Below are 20,328 nucleotides of genomic sequence, written 5' to 3'. Positions count from 1 at the left end.
CCGCCCACTTTTGTGACGTAACGCCGCCAGAACGAACGCGGAACGAACGGAGATTTCCGATCCCCCCCTAAGGCGCGTCGGCAATCTTACATGTGACACCGAATATTCCAGCCTTATCGCTGGTGGCCGCGTTAGTTCCAGAAAAGACTCGGCTGTTCGCGTTTCCGCACTGATGTCTAACAGATCATCCCAAAGTAATCTGGAATGTTCCCAGGCATTCTGGCGTGGTTTGCGGAAGGCAGCAGTAACGCGTGTAAGGGGACGTTAACATAAGGCATAGAAAGAAAGGAGCGCGTGTGGCAGTATGAAGACATGAGCAGAACAAGTATACGCTAAACTACACTGCTGCTCAGAGCCTCGCGTAGACGTTATGATATGGCCCACTTACTTCACACGATAGTAAAAGTTTCGAACTGACGCTCTGCTGCATTTCGACAGGTACGTTATGCGTCCATCTGTTGAGGAGGATGTCAGGTATTTCCGTTCTTCATTTTCAGGACATTCGCCCAACTTGCCATTATCTTTTTTTGCTCCCAAGCTGTAAAAGGAAATAAACTGAAGTTTTATTGCTTTTGGTTTATGCAGATTTCATGAATCATTTATTCAAGTGCCATAGAGTGCATAACAACATTAATTCACTCTAAATATTTCTACAGCGCGAGGGAATGGTGACGAACCAGCGGCACCACGTGACCACTGCCGCGTTACATTACACATCACAGGAATGAGACCTAGGCGTACATGAGACGCACGTTAACGAAACACCAGCTCGCGAACAGTAACCTGTAAATAATGGGCAGGCGCTGTTAACGCTAAGTCTGTGTCATTATTTCAGAATCAGCCCAGCTTAAAGAGGTGCGAAATTGCATTTCCTTCACTTGTTTTTATTGTACAGAGAATCGCAATGGTGCGACCTTAGTTGACGTAGAAACATTAAGTAAAAACCTTTACCCTCCTGTCGCAGCCGCAAGGATAGTGAAATGTTCTTGGGTCGTAACGCCTATGTGAGTGAATGTATTAGGAAAAGTCAGAAGCTTCCATAGCTTTTGTAAATATTGCAGAATTCGCCTCTTCTCTCTCCTTACATCCACTCTTCTATTATGAAAATTTGCAGCCTTCGCCATTGTCCGAGAAGTAGAGCAGAAATGTGCGGCAACTCATACTGAAAGGTAAGCTAAGGCAATAGACAGTACTGCTTGCAACATGGTACTACACGAGCGCTAAACTTGCCTACTCAGTAGGGTAACCTTCGTTTTTCAGAATCGCATACGTAGCTTACTTATGGGTATGCGTCGCATACTTACGCGTAGCTTTATTTGGTTACTGTAGCACGGCAAATGTCACCATTGCATCAATATAAGAAGATTGACTTCACTGTATGCTTCGACATAAGGTGGCATGCGGGAAATAGAAGCCAAGTGCAACTCACGTAGCTGCATAAAGTTTTTCAGGCGGAAAAATATTTGCCGACAACCGATTAAGCAGTTAAATCATGCCTTGTATTGCCAGGGTACTTACTGCATAATACCACCTTTTTGTCACAACATATACGCTTCTTTTTCCGTAGCTTTTCTGATACAGGAGCATACAATTATGGGAATCAAAGGACACGAATGGGGCTCATGCACTTTCACACGCACGAATTTATCAACGTTCTTCTAGCTGTAACTTGGAGCTCGTTATGCTTCACCTCATGTGTACTTTGCTTGGCAAGAAGTCGCAGACAATGTATTTTATTTCACTGGAATACTACGAAATCACCTACTGAGGATAACAGCAAATATTGCTGGCATAAAATACACGACGTACATGCACCTCATGCCAGTTTTGCTTAAACACATTGAAAATAAACCAATGCGTATTTTAAGTGGAGACCTCGTGAAATGCTCGCTAGTGCACTTCGTAGTAGGTGCGTCTGAAGGACCATGCTACGAACCTCGAGATGAATAAGTGTAATGGAGATGGCGTCACCTCTTTAGAATAAATATGCCCTGCCCTTCGCATTTCCTTCCTCCTCAACCTCACAGCTCTCTTCCTCACCCTCAATGCCCATTTCGCCCCTTGGCTGTTGGCCGCGAGATCCAGCTATAGGTGGCAGCACCGTCGACGCTTTAGTGTGGAGAGGCCATCCGCGGCGCGTATACAAATGCACACAGCGGCGCTTCGTTGCGAGCGGTTTGAGCCGATTGTCGGCGAATAAAATTCAATGATTGGAGGTTACTGGTAATACATACTATCTCCATTGTTGAGTCGATGCACAAAGATCATCCAACGTTACTATTACCAGTAAGAGAAGCGCAATCTGCCGATTAAAGGGATGCTCGCCCTGGGTGACAGTCAGCGCTTACGCACTATATCACGTTTTTGGTTGTTGTCTCTGTACGTGTTTAGCTTGTCTTCTGTGTACTACGCACTGCTGTAGCACGACTGAACTACTAAAGTGTTTACTTAAGTAAAGTGCGTTGTGGGGCTAGTTGGTATGACATTAGAACGGTGAGGAACTGCGCGACTGACGGAACACAAGAACAAGTAGTACACAGGACAAGCGCAGACTAACAACTTGTTAGTGTGCGCTTGTCCTGTGTACTACTTCTTGTATTCCGTCAGTCGCGCAGTTCCTTACAGTTCTAAAGTGTTTACTTCTTGTTCATTTCTATGCCAGCCCATATTCCTGTGCAATGAGTTCAATAGCGCTGTTTGTGCGAATACACATAGGTAATTTTTTATTGTTCATTTCTCCAAAAAATGGAGGGCAGTTGATGGGTTTAGTCAGGAAAGCTACGTGATTGACAGCGCTTTTGCGCCACGGAGACGTTCAACGCATATGCACTTGTTCTTGCTCCAGTAACAAGATAAAAAGGTTAGAGTTTAGCAAATGGCTTTCATCGATTGATTACGCGCACGACAGTGATCCAACAATGGTCCGTTTATTTTATGGAATCAGTGTATTTTCATTTTTTTTTCAAACTAATATTGTCCGCTGCCTTCCATCATTTTATAACAACTCCACACAAACGCTCAAGATAATGTAAAAAAAGAATGATGTTGTAAGGCACGCCGTCAGGATTAATTTTGAACATTTGCGTTTTTAAAGCGTATCTAAATCTAAGCACAGGGGTGGTTCCGCACAAATTTGGCCCCAAGGTAAAATTGCGCGCGGCAACTACGCTTTATCACTGCCGTGTCATTCCATTGTCTATTTTTTAGGGGACAGTTTGAGTGCCGAAGTGTCAGACTTCACTTCACAGAAATATTTCACTGTAGCAGGACGACGACCGTACAATAAAAGGACATCTTAAGCAAAACTAAAGCTTATCGCATAACCGATCAACTACAGTGCCGCAGCTATACACCTAACAACAACGTGAAAGTGCATGGCCTAGAGCCTGGTTTTTGTTTACCAACGAGTCGCTAAAACGGTGCATTCACACACTTTTTAATGCTCCTCATGTTTGGGACTATGCCAAGCGCACTTTAGGATGTGCTTCAACCAGAAAGCCGCACCAACACTGAAATGATTCTGGCGAACGAAGCGTACGACACCAATACACAGCCCTCTCGAAAGTCGCACTCACTGATCTTATCGCAATGCGCATGCAGCCGAGCAAGCCCATTTGCTTCTGTGCACCATGTTAGGCATACGTACGAGCAGTTAAACTCGCGCTAACATAACAGAATAAACCGCCCTTTGAGAACGTGCAGGACGTACGCGCACATGCAAACACGACGTGGCTAGCAGACGACGCAGGGGGCAATCCACACTAGGCGCGCTTCAGCCAGTAGCTGCCAGGCGGCGACTCCGCTCGATCTCGCGGCCAATAGTATATACATGTCTGTGCTATGCTGTGCCCTCCCCCTCATCTTCACTTCGCTTTCTCACCCGCTTGCTATACTGTACTCTACATGGTTATGCTATAATCTACCCTCCCCTTCCTCATTTCCCTCCTCCTCACCCTCATACCCCTTCTACACAACCTGACTTCCCATTTCCACATATTGCTATAGTATGTACACGGCTATGCTATGCTTCATTCCCTACCCTTTTTCTTTCCATCTCCACCCTCACTTTCCTTTCCAACCCCCTTCCATTACTGTACTATACACGGGTACGCTATCTTCTAGCCTCGCCCAACTTATTTTTCTCCTCCTCACCTTCACTTCACCTTACCACCGCTTGCTACATTATACTCTACATGGCTATCCCATACATGGTTTTGCATGCGTGACACCATACATGACTATGACATACCTTATTATTTCTCTTCCTCCTTTCCCTCCTCCTCACCCTTACTTTCCTTTTCTCCCCCTTGTTATACTATTCTATACATGGCTGCGCCATACATGACTATGCTAATACATTATTTATCTTGCGTGACGCCATGCAACGTAGGACGACAGTACGGGACCCCAGACGACGCAATACGACAGCCCGGGCGGCTAAAGTGCTCCGCAATTAAAAATGAATGTTTGCCATTGCATTGAACGTGAAAGCTTTGGGAAGTGTGGAGCAGTGGTCGTCCTGCTCTTCAGCGACGCCCGCGTTCACGGGCAAGCAAGCGCTGGCGTTTTCAACGTGCAACCGGCTCGTCGTCCATGGCGGGGAAGAAAACTTTCATGCGTGATGCAGTGGCGTCCTCTCCCCTCCTGACCCTCACATATCTTCTCCCGACCCTAACTTCTCTTTAGCCCCATTGCTATATTATACCATAGGCGGCTATGCAATGCTTTACCCTACCCCCCCCCCCTGCTTGACTTCCTCCTCAACCTCACATCTCCCCTCATTGCCCTCACTTCCCTTTCCACCCCCTTGACCTACTAACCATACACGGTTGTGCAGTGCGGCACCCTCCCCTCCTCCGCTCCATCCTCCTCACACTATGTTCACTTCTCCCCACCCTCACTTGTCTTTCCCACCCCTTGCTATATTGTACTACAAAGAGCTATGCTATGCTTTACTCTGCCCCTCCTCCTTTCTTTCGTCCTCACCCTCCTTACCCCCACTTCTCCTTCACACCCCTTGCTGTAGTGTACTACGGATGGCTATGCTTTATCCTTCCCCTCCTCTTTTCCTTCCTGCTCGCCTTCACATCTCTCTGCCTCATCCTCGCTTCCCATTTCACCTCCTTGCTGTATTATATGCACGGTTATCCTGTCTTTTACGCCCTCCTCTTTCCTGTTCTACTCGCTCTCACTTCCTTTTCCCACCCCTTACATTACTATGCTATACACGGCTGGGCTAAGTTGTTACCGTGCACCTCCTGCTTTCCTTCCTCCTCACACCCACATCCCTTTTACACCATTTGCGATACTGTACCATTTGCGAAACATGGCTAAGCTGGCTAAGCTTATCTCTACCCTTCCCCTTACTTCCTCAACGCCCTTACATCTCTCTCCCTCGCCCTCACTTCCCATTTCCAAACTTTTGCTATAATATATACAAGGCTATGCTATGCTGCACCCTTCCTTTCCTCCTTTCTCTCCTCCTGACCCTCGCTTACCTTTCCCACCCCTCTTTACCCATTAGCACAAGGGTGTATGCTATACATGGCTCATGTTTTTCTCTCGCGACGGCACATGACGGCACATGGAAAGGCACATGGTTTTGTCTCGTGACGCCATCCATGGCTATGCTATGCTTTACCGTCTGCTCTCGTCCCTTCCCGTACTCGTGCTATGCCATACTATACATGGCTATGTTACACATGATTTTGCCTGCGTGACGCCATACATGACTAGGCTATGCTTTCCCATCTCACTTCCTCTTTTCCCTCACCCTCACATTACACTTTCTCTCTCTAACCTCCCTTTCCCGCCCCCTTGCTATGCTATCCTAAATATATGGCTATGCCTATACATGGTTTCGCCTCATTGACGCCAAGCTACATGAGACGACAGCATACGACAGCCCGGGCCCCTCAAGTGCTCTTCAAAGAGCATCGGGTTTCTGGTGTACTCACAGGAGTGCTACTTGAAGTGCTGTGCGCCGTACACCGTTGAAAGTAGCACCATCGTCATGAATAATACCCACTGCAGCGTTTCCGACACATATGGATCGGGGATAAGCCAGTCCTGCACAAATAAAACTTGGTGAGCAATCATAACGTTAGGAAACTAACAGCATCTAACAACTGCACCGGAAACGTGTACTCTGCAGTGATTGCCTGCATGCATTGCTCGTCGGGCCCATGTGCACATATGCAGCCCGCGCGCCCTATATTGGAGGTACAAAAGCTTCCTAAAATATTGCCAGAGGGAACTCTGGCTCTTGTGTATGCGGGACCTGCAGGGATGGCGCAACGGCCATCATCAGAATAACGGACTACGCATGCCCAAACATCGTTATCTTGAGATGAAACGGCTTTGTGTAATGCGCATTAATGGCTTTCAAGAAAGTGTAGTGTAAGGAATACAACTCACAGTTGGTGCTCATTTGTATTTATTCATTTAATGATAAACCTAGGGCTGACTTTCAACCCACATGCACAAAGATAATACTAGTCTGTTTGCTAATAACAAATATAATATAAAACTACCGCAAAAGATGTCTTCTTTGAGAGCTGGATCGTAATAAACTTCTGAAGACAGATCCTTAGGGCCGGCCGGTTATTCATCGTACTACCAGAAACCATAGCGCAAAAAACAAACAGGGGATCAGATGAAGGCTGGACAAGCGCTTGTAGTGTCTCCACCCTTTCCTGTGCTCGGTCTTCATAGCGAGTGCTGCTATGAGATCACAACAACTGGTGATTTTGGCGCTATAGTTGTCCACCGCTGCTGCAGCCGCGGCCGGTGTCTGCAACCGCTATCGCGCGAGATAAGAAATAAAGCATGCCCATCCCTCGGTCATAGAAATCGGTATAACACGAAAGTTAAACGTTTCTTCGCAGGAGTAGTTGATTGTTTATCGTGCATTGCGCTATGACAGTTTGTACAATGTATATTGGTGTTTGCCAGCTATAGCATCGTTTGACGTGGGTGCACCCACTTTGACACCTAGTGGCACGTCTCCATCGCGACGACTAACCATTGTGGTAGCTGAAGTTCTTAACACATACTTGTACACAGCACAGCGTGAAGCCCGCGCAAAGATGTCTTCAAGAAGCACAAAATAAACACTGGTGCTCGATATGCACTTCAATAAAGCGCCGTTAATTGTGCAGAGAAGCGGCACAATGTGCGCTCCCGAGTAAGATGGTAACTACGCCTGTGCTCATACAACATTGCGCTTCAGCAGCCCGGAAGGCAGATGTTTGTAGCTTGAGCCATGAACGCACGAAGGCATCCCCCTTCTTGCCGTTGTCTCTCTCACTACACCAACGCGCGACAAGCGCCGTCGACATCGTTGCATTTCTGCAGCGCTTATTGGAGCACTTTTATTAGTGCTATCAGATTCGATGCAGTAGGCGGCGGAGAAACACGGTTACTGCATGTGGAAGCTGCAATACTCCGACAGCGAGCCGTCGCACGCTAACACGAAATGAAAGGCAAAGAACGTAATGGCGTCTAGGACGACTACTCGATGCAAGCGTGGACAGTGCTCCTCGCTGGCATCAAAACCTGTCGAGGCGCTCTAACTGCGTCGTCACCAAATCGCTCTCGATCGGCGCTCGTTAGTGTCATGACGTGGTACTTCACTTCACCGCTCACAGATGGCGGCACTGCCCCACCCCGCCTAGCCCCGCCAACAGCGAGGACAGTGCTAGAGAGAATATGTGAGATATATAAGGCGCATTTGTGAAATCTCGTGCATGTGTATCCGTGGCGTGGTCGGTAATGAGGCGGGCGCCCATCGTCGCGGACCGAGAGGTTGTGGGCTCGATTGCCGTCATTGGATCTTTTTCTTCTAGTTTTTTTTCTTTCTCATTCGCTAGTGTGCATTTTATCAACGTCATATATGTGGCGAAAATACGTAAGTGAACCCTTGGTGGACCCCGGCATAAAACACTTTCGTGTTAGAAAGCAAAAAAATTTCTAGATCACGGGGGATTTAAAACCGGGACCTCTGCGTGGCAGTCGAGTACTCTACCACAGAGCCACGCCGGTACTTGAAACGCCTTCGCAAAAATGCCCTATAAAGGTGTCATGGCGTGCAGGGAATCATGTTAGCATATGCAATATAGCGTCGGAGAAATGTAAAGGAACAACCAGGCGTCACACAAGGCGAATTGCTCAACGAGTCGGTCATTGAATGCTTCAAACCCATTACGTAGTGTTCAGCCATAATGCGTCATCATCATCAGCCACAGCACAAAGCGCACGTAATGTCTTAGAGATGTGTAGCGGGTACCACGGTTCTCCGCAGAAAATTGAGATGATTAGTAGCGTAGTGGGTGCCTTCCATGTGTACTTCACTTCGTTGCCCCAAAAGAGGCTCTAGAAATGCCGCTCTTCTAGCTTTCGCTGTGACTGTGCTGCGTGCTCCGCGTAGGCCTGACGATTTTTATTGCGACAGCAATTATATGGACAGTCTCGACGGGTTTTTTCCGTCACCGTTGCCGTCGCCGTCATGTCCCTCCCGTGTGAAGTCCAAATTGATAAGTTCCCCCCACGCATCGTATATTCTACCGCAGGTAAAAGCGCGCGAGCGGAGGCGACGAACGCGGCCGAAGCAGAGATCAAACGAGCCGGCCCATTTCCGTCGCTCGGAGGGTCGATGCGATAACATCAGCCCACTCGGGAGGCCTGCCTGCCGTCGAAGCAGACAGGAAACGCCCAGCCACTCTAACGACCATGAAAAGGCGCATGCACCCTCCAGAGGGGGGAGGAGGAGGGAGGTTTTCCGCGCGAGCAGACACTTTGAACTTTGAATCTAAGGACGCGGTCGCGATCGCTAGCGCGCGCGCTATCTCGGCAGCCATCACAGCGGGCGGCTCCTGTACCCTTCTGTGTGCTGCGCTTTCAACGCGAGGTGACTATGCGGAAGCACCTCTCCCTGAAGCGGCCGTATTATCTTACGCCAGCGTTTTGTAGTTACGCGAGATCGGATAAAAAACAGTTAGCTACCAGCCTCACTTTGTATGACACTACAATTTGTGGCTATCGCATTCATTGCTTAGCCCTCGCGGTGAAACCGACGTTTTTTTTTCTTTTTTTTACAGCGCAGCTACTTCAGCTCCCCGTAATGTGTCTGTCGCCAACAGGAATGATCATCATGATGAACCGGCACGTGCTCTCTACGCCTTGTTCTTCATCTTCGTCCTCTTCTGCTTCGCTCCCAGAACACGTGTGCCGATTTAACCGGCATAACCTGTAATAACCATGACAAGTGAGAGAAGAATTCTCGGCGAAAAACATTCCTTCACGACGCGGCATTCAAATCCACGCACCCTCGATCCGAAGGCCAGCGTCCTAACCACTCGGCTATCCAGGCACGCCAGCAGAGCATTGCATAGGCTTGTATAGTATAGTGTAACAAGGGGGTGGGAAAAGGGAAGTGAGCGTGAGAAGAAGAGAGGTGACTGTGCGGAGGAGGGAAAGGAGAAGGGGAGAAAGTAAAGCATAGCATTGAACGATTGAGAAAGAGAAAAATAGAAAGAAATGCAGAAAGGAGAGAGAAAGATATAGAGTGAGAGACAGCAAGAGGAAACGATAGAATGAAGGAGGAGCAAGCAATAAACAGAGACAGAGAAAGAGAGGCATGGAATAGGAAGGAAGATTCATCAACAAAGATAAAGATATAGAAAGAGATAGGTATAAATTAATAGAAATAAACAAAGAAGAAACGCAAAAAACAGAGTGGAAAGAGATGAAGAAGGAAATCGAGGAAGAAGAAAAGAAAGATTTGCAAAACTTAGCAAAACAGCAAAATCCAGGACTACATAGGTGCCCATCAGCTCCGCTGTTTCTTTAGCGCTGCACCTCCGGCGTAAGCTACGCTATTTTTTTCTCCTTTTTCTGCGTTATGGTTCCTGCAGTATGGTCAATAAACTCAAATTTTTATGTAAGCTTCAAACAGTAAGGTAGCCTGCAAGTCTGCCATGTTCGTATGATCACATAATTTGGCATAATAAAATTTAGAAACTAGCAGCTCCTATACTTTTGAGCTGTATTGATGAATAAATTTAGAAATTATTTCAATATAGTATAGGCGATGCGCAAAGCGCCGACGGCGCCATCTTCCGCCACGGCTCAGAAGCGTCTGCAGGTCCGGGCGAACAGTGCTCCCGCGAGCGTGTACGCGAGTGCACGGATGGATGTGTTTTTCATCGTGATTTAACGACTCTCTCGGGCGTCAGCGATGTCGGAAAATAACTGCTGCGCTGTCGGCTACTCAAACACATACAAAAACTCGCCAGGAACGCACTTTTACAAGTTTCGGCTGCTATTTCATGAGCGAGAGCGACGGCGGCGGTGGATTGCGGCTGTCCGACGCAGAAGGTAAGCAACCGCGCTTTGTTTACGGCAGTGTTAGAACGATTACCGTGTTTTTATTTTTCCATTTATGCCGCTAAGTCTTCAGCGAGCGCTATTACGTTTACACTTGGTCACCTTGCCTGCATTGTAGACGCTACAATGCACATGAGGTTGTTATTACTGATAAGACGCGATGCCTAGGGTCTCTTGAAAAACGAATGGCGCGAAGTGCAATGCCAGAGAATGTGGGGCAGGTGAAGGGTCCTTTACAAAAGCGCCGTGGAATCACACGTGTGCTGCACGAAATCGGTTGCATTCTAGCTATTGATGGCACTGGAATGCGATCATTGGTGCAGAATGTTCGCTGTGCGCTCGCCTCAACGCTCATTCGCTTTATCGTGCTGCAGTTTATCGCAAGTTTATCGTTATGCAAGTTTATCGTTGTAGTTTCAAAGTGGCTACTGATCCCGTGCAGCGGGTTGGGAGTCCTCCAAGCGTTGTAAGCCTCGCACCACTGCGGCACTGTAACACCACCACGAAGCCCGCCTGTACCCATTGGAAACCGGTGGGTGGCCGGCCGGCACTGGGGATCGAACCCGGTACCTCCCGTAGCGGAAGCGGACGCCTAAGCGTTTCACCACCGCTTCGGTAGTTTCAAAGTTTTACCAACGCTGACCCTTCGCGTGGCTGCACCTGTGAAATCCATGCGCCGGTGCGACAGCGCTCTCTCAAAATCTACTATATAAACACATGGCACATAAACGAAGCTACTGTGTCGAGAAAAAAAAACGTTGGTTCACGCGTGAACGTATGCAGGCATTAGTGATCGCGACGGTATAAAGAAAGCGGCGTACTTACGATGAGGGAAGCTGGTTGACGCTTTTCTGTGGCAAACACTTGGCGCGTATGGTGGCAATAGGGAGTTTTCGAATAGGGGCCCAATCGTTTTGGGGCCCCGTCGAGGCCACTGCGCATGCGCGAGGCCCGAACAGCGTTTGGGTTTGCGTTGGGGACGCTATTTCTCGAATTTAGCGGGAGCCCCAAAGCCTGCTCCTAACGCTTTGCGTCAAGCAAACATGACGGCCCCCATTGAAGCGACGGCTTTTGGCCAAGAGTAGAGTGTCCTAGAATTGGGGGAGTGTCCAAAGCGCCGCAGACCCTATTCGAAAACTCTTAGCTCCTGCTTGACCGAAAGCGAGCACACGCAAAGGGCTTTGGAGCCCCTATTCAAAAACTCCCTATTGTCATCCCACACAGCGTGCACAATACGCTGGATGAAATCATCGAAGCACAAGAATCAGCCCAGCTTGCTCGACTATCCTGCTCTTCGGCAGGGAGAAGAATCTTAGCCATTCTGGGCCTCAATCCAGTGCTGGCAGAGGAGAGAAGCCATCCAATCATCGAGGAGCAAAGAGAAAATATTCTTGTCGCACCGATCCCTCGCAATATGCATCCGCAGCACAATGAGGGAAGGCGTAGAGCAAGAGCGATTGCGATCCTGAAGAAGATCAAGGATGATCCTCAATCGGTCTGCTTCGTAGATGCGGCACAATATGGTCGCTCATCTCACTATGCCGTGGTCGCAATAGATAACAGAGGTGAAATAATCTCGTCGGCCTCCCTGACTGGGACCACTTCTAAAGCGGAGCAGGTTGCTATTGCTTTGGCACTCTTGGATGATAAGAGGACGCAAATCTACTCGGATTCTAGATCGGCAGTCAGGGCGTTTGCCTCGGGCTCCATAGCGAAAGAGGCACATGACGTTCTTAAGAACCGGACCATAACTATGCACACAATCATTTGGTTCCCGGCACACCAAGGTCAAACTTTGGACTCGCTCACCAACCTCAACGACATCGCCCACTCCCAAGCGCGCGTACTAACTCTCCGCGCGGGAGGAGAAGCCTTGTCACAGAGCAGGGTTCAAAAGTTCCGAGACACTTTATTCACATTTAATGAATTCACGAAGCATTTTTATCTGGAAAGAAGAGTCTTTCCTCCACCACACAAAAAGCTCACGAGACCACAGGCGATGACCCTTAGGATGCTACAAACTAATTCTTATCCGAATCTTGCTTTCATGCACTGTCTATTCCCAAGTGACTTCAGCTCGCAATGCCCTGGCTGCGGGGGAACGTGCGATTTAGAGCACATGCTTTGGCGGTGCCCCTCTTTACGTGGGGATAAGGACCTCACAGAGCATAAATGGAGCTCGGCCCTCAAGAGCTCGGAATATCAGCATCAACTTTGGGCTGTCCAGAGAGCCTGCGATGCGGCGGTTAGGCTAGGTCTAACTGTCCCCACGTGGGAGCGGCCCGCGGTGTCACCCTAAGGGGTGGCACTTCTCCGGATCTTTTAATAAAGTTCTTCGTACCGTACCGTACAGCTGTGACATCGGACCCATGTCCACTAGCGGCTCCTTTGCGCACACTATCGCCGCAAAAGTAATTTGGGACGCGCACAAGCGGCGAATCGCACGCGCGCGCTTCCGTCAAGCTTGCAGTGAAAGGAGGCGCCTGCTACGCGACCCGCTTGCGGTTCCAATGGCCGCCGCTACGCGGCTTTCAGTGGCGCCCCTTAAAGCGCTGCGCATCGCGGATACATCAAGGGTTCTGCGTCTGATGCCATTACACTGCTAGTGGCTTGTATCTGCGCATAAAACACACATCTTTTCTCAGCGCCACGACAACATATCGGTGTTTCTCTATCTAGCCCTTCGTGATACCCTTAAGGATTCGTATACATATCCAATCCCCATACGTTGTATGCACGACCGGCATCGACAGCGACAGGTAGGCATGCACTCTGGGTGCATGCCTTCCTCTGGGTGCATGAGGAAGGAGGGCACGAGCGCCCCGCGTGTGGAGCCACAGATGCAGAGGCGGCCATCGGCCGCTCGTGCCACGTCAAGACGACAGAGGCGTCGCTGCTGCTTACTCGTCGCAGGAGAGAATGAGGCGCGCGAGAGGAGGAGTAGAGAAGGGGTGAGGTGGAGTGGGGAGGGGGAAAGGAGGATTGGAGAGGAGTTGCGTGGAGACGTTTTCGCATGCGTAGTAAGGGTGGTACCGCCGCACACCACCGGATTGAACTCCGCCGTAAGCTGCTTCGCATCTGAAAGAGATACGAATCACGGGTGACGACGTTGTTCGTGGGTATCGAGCGTAGATGGAGAGATTACATGGGGTGGATGAAAGTGGTTTTCGCACGCCGAATATGGAGGTACAGGTGAACGGAACAGGGCGTCTACGTCACAGTGCTTGCGGCCGCAGTGGTATACGACGCGTATATTGTACTCCTGAATGCGGAGTGCCCATCGCGCTAGGCGGCCAGAAGTCTCTTCAACGTGGCGAGCCAACAAACTGCGTGGTTATCGGTTACTAGATAGAACGAGCGGCCGTATAAGTACGGACACGATCAGTTTCGATTTCGCCCTTGAAATACGATGATGAATATCTCGAACTATGTGCAACTTTGGCTACTTCTAAGTGTTAGTATGCCATATTTTGGTACGGTCTACAACTTTGTGAATAAACACCTGCCCTCAGGGCAATAATTAAAAAGTCAATTGACGAGTTTTTGTTAATTAGTCACGTCAACGTCATTCTTGCTGCGGGAAGGTATTTCGGACTCGACATAGAGTTCATATGCGAAAACGTCAGGAGCCTGGCTGTCATAGAATTTTTATGAAAAATCTGTATTTTCTAAAAAGACACCCTGCACTCATATGGGTTATTCTCTAGAAAGTGCAACAGGTAAATTTTCGACCATCTCCGAGCACGCTGAAAAAATTCCTACTAGTATACGCGAATGTCAGAAAGAGGTATTGAGGCGTTACATTACTGGGAAATTTTTTTTGTTGCCTACAGGCCACTTCAAACTTTGCACATGCTGTGGAGAAGATAGGGCAACGGCGGAGCATGATCTTATTGAATGTGGAGATATCGACCCAGGTGTACGTGTGGGCACGAGCCTACATGAAGCCTTGGGTTTTAGGGACAACAATGGAAAGCTGAACACACCTGCGATTGAAATAAGTAAGAGTCGGTTAGAGCATTGGTGGCAGAAAATTAGAGGGAAAGAACAAAATAAAAAAAACCGGCAGATCCCACGCATTGTCGGAATCGATGTAATGCGAAGCAGCCAGCAAATAGCTGCATACATCGTCTTGTATGTCATTGAGGAAAATGCGTGTCATGGTTTTCATGTTAACTCCTATTATTTATGTTGTCACACAGTAACGTCGCGCAATAACAACTTCGGGGTAGATCAAGCTAGAGAAACGGCCTCCAGCGCACCATGAGCGTGGCACGCAAGTCATGCTGTACATGACATACGTGTCATGACTTTCATGTTAACTCGTGTTATTTATGTTCCTCACACGGTCACGTCGCAAGATACCAATTTTGGTGTATATCAAGCTAGCGAAACGGCCGCCAGCGCGCCATGATCGTGGCACGTAAGTCATGCTGTACATGACATGCGTGTCATGATTTTTATGTTAACTCGTGTTATTTATGTTCGTTACACAGTCACGTCGCGCAATACCAATTTCGGGGTAGATCAAGCTAGTGAAGCCGCCGCCAGCGCCCCATCAGCGTGGCACGTAAGTCATGCTGTACATGACATGCGTGTCATGATTTTCATGTTAACTCGTGTTATTTGTGTTCGTTACACAGTCACGTCGCAAGATACCAATTTTGGTGTATATAAATCTAGCGAAACCGCCGCCAGCGCCCCATGAGCGTGGCACGTAAGTCATGCTGTACATGACATGCGTGTCATGATTTTCATGTTAACTCGAGTTATTTATGTTCGTTACACAGTCACGTCGCGCAATACCAATTTCGGGGTAGATCAAGCTAGCCAAGCCACCGCCAGCGCGCCATGAGCGTGGCACGTAAGTCATGCTGTGCATGACATGCGAGTCATGATTGTCATGTTAACTCGTGTTTTTATGTTCGCCACACAGTCACGTCACAAGATACCAATTTTGGTGTATATAAATCTAGCGAAACCGCCGCCAGCGCCTTATGAGCGTGGCACGTAAGTCATGCTGTGCATGACATGCGTGTCATGATTTTTATGTTAACTCGTGTTTTTATGCTCGTCACACAGTCACGTCGCGCAATACCAATTTCGTGGTAGATCAAGCTAGCGAAACGGCCGCCAGCGCACCATGAGCGTGGCACGTAAGTCATGCTGTACATGACATGCGTGTCATGATTTTCATGTTAACTCGTGTTCTTTGTGTTCGTTACACAGTCACGTCGCAAGATACCAATTTTGGTGTATATAAATCTAGCGAAACCGCCGCCAGCGCCCCATGAGCGTGGCACGTAAGTCATGCTGTACATGACATGCGTGTCATGATCGTCATGTTAACTCGTGTTTTTATGTTCGTCACATAGTCACGTCGCGCAATACCAATTTCGGGGTAGGTCAAGCTAGCGAAACCGCCGCCAGCGCCCCATGAGCGTGGCACGTAAGTCATGCTGTACATGACATGCGTGTCATGATTTTCATGTTAACTCGTGTTATTTATGTTCGTCACACAGTCACGTCGCAAGATACCAAATTTGGTGTATATCAAATTAGCGAAACGGCCGCCAGCGCACCATGAACGTAGCATGTAAATCATGCTGTACATGACATGCGTGTCATGATTTTCATGTTATGACTTGTCATTTATGTTCGTCATACAGTCATGTTACGCCATACCAATTTTGGTGCACATTCGAAGAACGAAGTGACCAGGAGAGCACAAAGTCGTAGGCGGCTAGATAGATAGATAGATAGATAGATAGATAGATAGATAGATAGATAGATAGATAGATAGATAGATAGATAGATAGATAGATAGATAGATAGATAGATAGATAGATAGATAGATAGATAGATACGCTCAAAGTCGCAGAAGTTCGCTAAGAAATGCTTCGCATTTAATATTGGAAAAAAATAAGAACATTCTGCCGTAAAGGGCAGAGAACTGGACTGAGAATTTGCGTATTTTTGTTCTTGTATTATGATATCTTTAATCGAAGTAGAGGCATTAGGCCAACATTAAAAAATAAGAGAAAAAGGAAAAAACTTTTTGTCGAGCCTGGTGGCAAACATGTCACCGCCCGTTATAAAGGGGACGCTCATAGCATCCATCCATACATCCACTGAAGTGAAGCTGTGTCGCGCTAAATAATTTATGCAGAAATACTGGTAAGAGCCAATCGCGCGAAAAATTGTTTTCTTAATCTCAAGGCGCTGATCTTTCATGACTATGGTAGTTGAATCAATTTTGTTTGAACTTTCATTATTATTGGCGTTGACAAAATATCGCAATATGCTGCGTGTTTAGCGTTTTTTAGAGAGAACACCCATTTTCCGCGAGTAATATATTCACATTGTTGGCTTTGTAGGTTCGTATAACAAGTGATGATAATACTGCGCGATCGAAAGAAGCAGAAATATTGCCACAATATTGTGGCAATCTTAGGACAAATAGCATTTTCACTCATGTTGCGGCTTCAGTTTCGCAGTCTAGCGCTCCAAGAAAAGATATCACTTATGCATCGTTATGTAGCATGCTTTGTTGGTATGACATACACAAAGTTTGAAAAGAGGAGATTTTGTTTTAAGCGACAAAAAAGTTTTCAAACTGAACAAGGTGATATGAAGTTTTTCTTTGCCTCGCCTTCACTGCATAGCACATCAGCGCAGGATTCCAGCGGGGGCTTTGTCGCAGGAAATAATGCATTTCATACAGCTGCTTGCCACTTATTTTAGTAATACTGCTGTATGCAACGTAAAACATGGTAAATAGTGCTTAAAGTATGGAACAGCACTTCCCCCTTGGACCATCATAGGGCACATAATATGCAACCACTTCATAGTCCAAAGGCGCACAATTATGTTGTAGTCAACGACCTGCAGGACAGTTCTAGGGTGTTGTGTTTGGCTTCTGTTAATTAAGTTACATGGTCTTACGCAATAATTAACGGCATAATCAAGCTGTAGTTTGCGCGCCATGAAACTAGCCTGATTGGCGGACTCGCAGTGACAGAGCGCTATGCTAATTCATGATCTTGCAAATTTGCCGAGCTAGTCAATTATAACATGTGCGTTCAGTTCGTCACTGGCGTCGCGTATCCGCAGTTACGATCCCGGTTCCTCTTAGGGGGTGACACGCTGCCGTTCGACCGTGCCGTTGAATTTGCACTACTTCGCGAGGGAGCCCAGCTAACACCGTTGAGCGCATTGTACGCCAACAGCCACACCAGCGTGACGCTTCCGGATGAAGCATGGACGATAGCCGCTGTTTCAGCAACAAAGGACGCCCCCTTTACCAGAGCCGCCACACCTTACTGCACTCGTCAAGCTAGCTCGCCAACTTCAGTTACGGATGCTGCCATTGATCCATACAGCGAAAATACACAGGCTTGCGGTAATTGCGGCACACCACATTGCGAATCGACCGCATACGCCGGTCGCGGCAGAACCTGCTTCTCATGCGGCCGCCGTGATCGCTTCATGCAAGTCTACCGCAACTCAGGCAGAGCACGCGGACGACGCCCGACTCGCATCGAAGATATAGTTCCTGAACAAGATGCGTGAAGTGTCATTAGCCTACTCACTGTCCACGAAGACAAGCGCACGGCTACCTACGATGATGTCGTAGTTATGCAAACGGCTTCGAGCTTAAAGGGGAAATCCGGGGGTTTTTCTATATTCAGCGATTTCAATTAAACATTCAACATAGGTTCTCTTTGGTACCCTGATGATATGTGCCAAATTATGCAACCGTAAGTCATTTAGGGTTTTAGAAAACGAATTTTAAAATTGGTAGCCGATTCCGGAATCACGCCTGTTAACGCGGATCACCCGGTGTGTGACGTAAGGTGTCTATTCTTTTCCGACCCTGCCTCACCCAGCAGACGGTTGCAGCGCGCGCTTTCTTCTATGAGGCGGCGACGACGCGAGCAAAGTTCAGCTTTGTTAGCTGCATAGCGTCTTAGTCGTCATTGCCATCGGGTCTTACAGTAAGCACGCCCAATATTGAGCAACGAGGAGATCGATGTGGGGCACGTGAGCTACGTCAGGCGCCGGCGGCGCCGGCGGGTAGAAATCAAAAGGCGATGCTCCCGCGCTCGCATAGTAGTTGCAATTATGGCTGAACTCGTCACTGGTAAGTTGAGACGGGCTGGCACAGCATGATTCCGCTTCGGATGACACCGCCACTTTGCTTTTCGCGTGATAGAAGAAGCGGGTGTGCCATGTTTACACCCTGACCAGCCGTGGTGGCGTGTAGCGTACACCGTGACGTCATCGCATACCCATCACGGGGCAGCTTAGCTCCCTGTTTCGATTTCTACTCATCGTTTATTGCTTACTTAAAATTATTGACTAGTCTCTGAGCAAAATGAACCACCCTCGCTGTTACAGGACTGTTCATACTATTTGAAAACGGCATTATCTCAATATGGTCGAAAATGCACCGGAGTTCCCCTTTAAAACCTCGCGTGAGGTCCTTGGTAGACACGGGATCAGCTGTGTCACTTATACGGCAACCAGACTTTCGAAGCATGTTCAAAGAAGGAATTCAGTTGACGAGCTCCGAACTAACGTTCTTGGATTTCCAACGCCGGAAGATCCCCGTAGCGGGCCAGTTTAGAGCAAGCATCTCGCTCAAGAAGGGAACAGCCGTGATAGCACTTCATGTCACGCCCGGAGTGACTACCCTTCTGGGTCTCGACGATGTGCAAGCTTTAGGACTACGCACTGTGGACGCACAGCTACGCCGTCTGCGCACGGCTGCGGAAGCTTCAGAAGGCATGAGCCAATGGGCAGCTACACCTGTATACACGGACAACGCAGTGTCTGCAAATCTACCGAAGTTCGGTATGCCAGCTCTGTTATGGGATAAGTTTTCCTGTTTGTTTTCATCGAGCCTTGACATGGCGAATGGCGTCCATCATCACGTCAAAATGAAGGCGACTTCCCCTCCAGGTGCGCAAAAGCTGAGACGCCTACCACTTTCTCTGCGCAAGCAAGTTAGCGACATGCTCCAGCGCCTTCTCTCTGATGATAGTATTGAAAGGGCTAACGCCTCTTAATGAATATCTCCTATAGTTGTAGTCCGCAAGAAAGACGACTGTATCCGCCTATGCGTTGACCTCAGAGAGCCCAACAAAGCAATTGTACTTGACATCTTCCTCTGCCTTACGCGGAAGAGCGCTCTCGCAATGGTGCACACCACTTAATCTCGATTTCGCATCCGCCAATTGCCAAGGTATCCTTCACCTGAACCACGGAGACCTCACGGCTTTCCTTACGCACGATAACCTTTTCCGGCTTAAAAGAGTGTACTTCAGACTGGCCTCGGCTCCAGCCACATGCCACCATCTTATGACTACAATCTTGCAGAGTTCAATGGGGTCCTCTTCTACATAGACAATTTCATCATCTTTGGCAGGACTGAGGCAGAGCGCGTGAGGAACCTGGAGCAAGTTCTGCAGCGCATCTCTGAAGCTGGACACAAACTCAACGACAAGTGCATCTTTAATGCATCGGTGCTATCATTTCTTGTACATCATGTCAGCGCAGAAGAAATGGCGCCCCTTCAAGCAAAAGTTGAGGCAATTGCGCACGCTACCACCGCCACAGATGCAGACATACTGCGTTCATTCCTTGGTCTCGTTAATTATTATGTCATGTTTATTGCCCACCTTGCTGAAGAGGTATAACCTATGCGTAGACCAGTTCGCAAGGACGTTCATTTTTAATGGGATCTCGCTGCTGAACAGAGCTTTACAAAGGTAAAGGAACTTCTTGCATCCTGAAGCGTACTGCGAATGTTCGACCCAGCGCTCACTGTTATTGCGGGCACAGATGCGTCTGCGTATGGTCTGGGTGCAGTGCTGCAAGAAGCTGACGGTCTATCCAATCGAACTGTTGCATTTGCACCGCGAACCCTGAAAGAGACAG

General features: G+C 48.2%; 1 protein-coding gene across 2 annotated transcripts in view; it reads right to left on the bottom strand.

The window, feature by feature from the left end:
• Positions 1-20,328, bottom strand: part of LOC119390743 (uncharacterized) — a 490,304-nt gene that overhangs the window by 426,749 nt on the left and 43,227 nt on the right. For both annotated transcript variants that reach the window (XM_049414914.1, XM_037658433.2), the window contains exons 7-8: positions 5,958-6,069; positions 389-538 (exon numbers count right to left, since the gene is read on the bottom strand). In XM_049414914.1, the coding sequence (XP_049270871.1) occupies positions 389-538; positions 5,958-6,069 (262 nt within the window). The remainder of the gene's footprint in view (positions 1-388; positions 539-5,957; positions 6,070-20,328) is intronic.

Source organism: Rhipicephalus sanguineus, chromosome 4 (assembly GCF_013339695.2).
Source record: "Rhipicephalus sanguineus isolate Rsan-2018 chromosome 4, BIME_Rsan_1.4, whole genome shotgun sequence".
Classification (NCBI taxonomy): Eukaryota; Metazoa; Arthropoda; class Arachnida; order Ixodida; family Ixodidae; genus Rhipicephalus; species Rhipicephalus sanguineus.
This window is presented reverse-complemented; position numbering and strand designations above follow the sequence as displayed.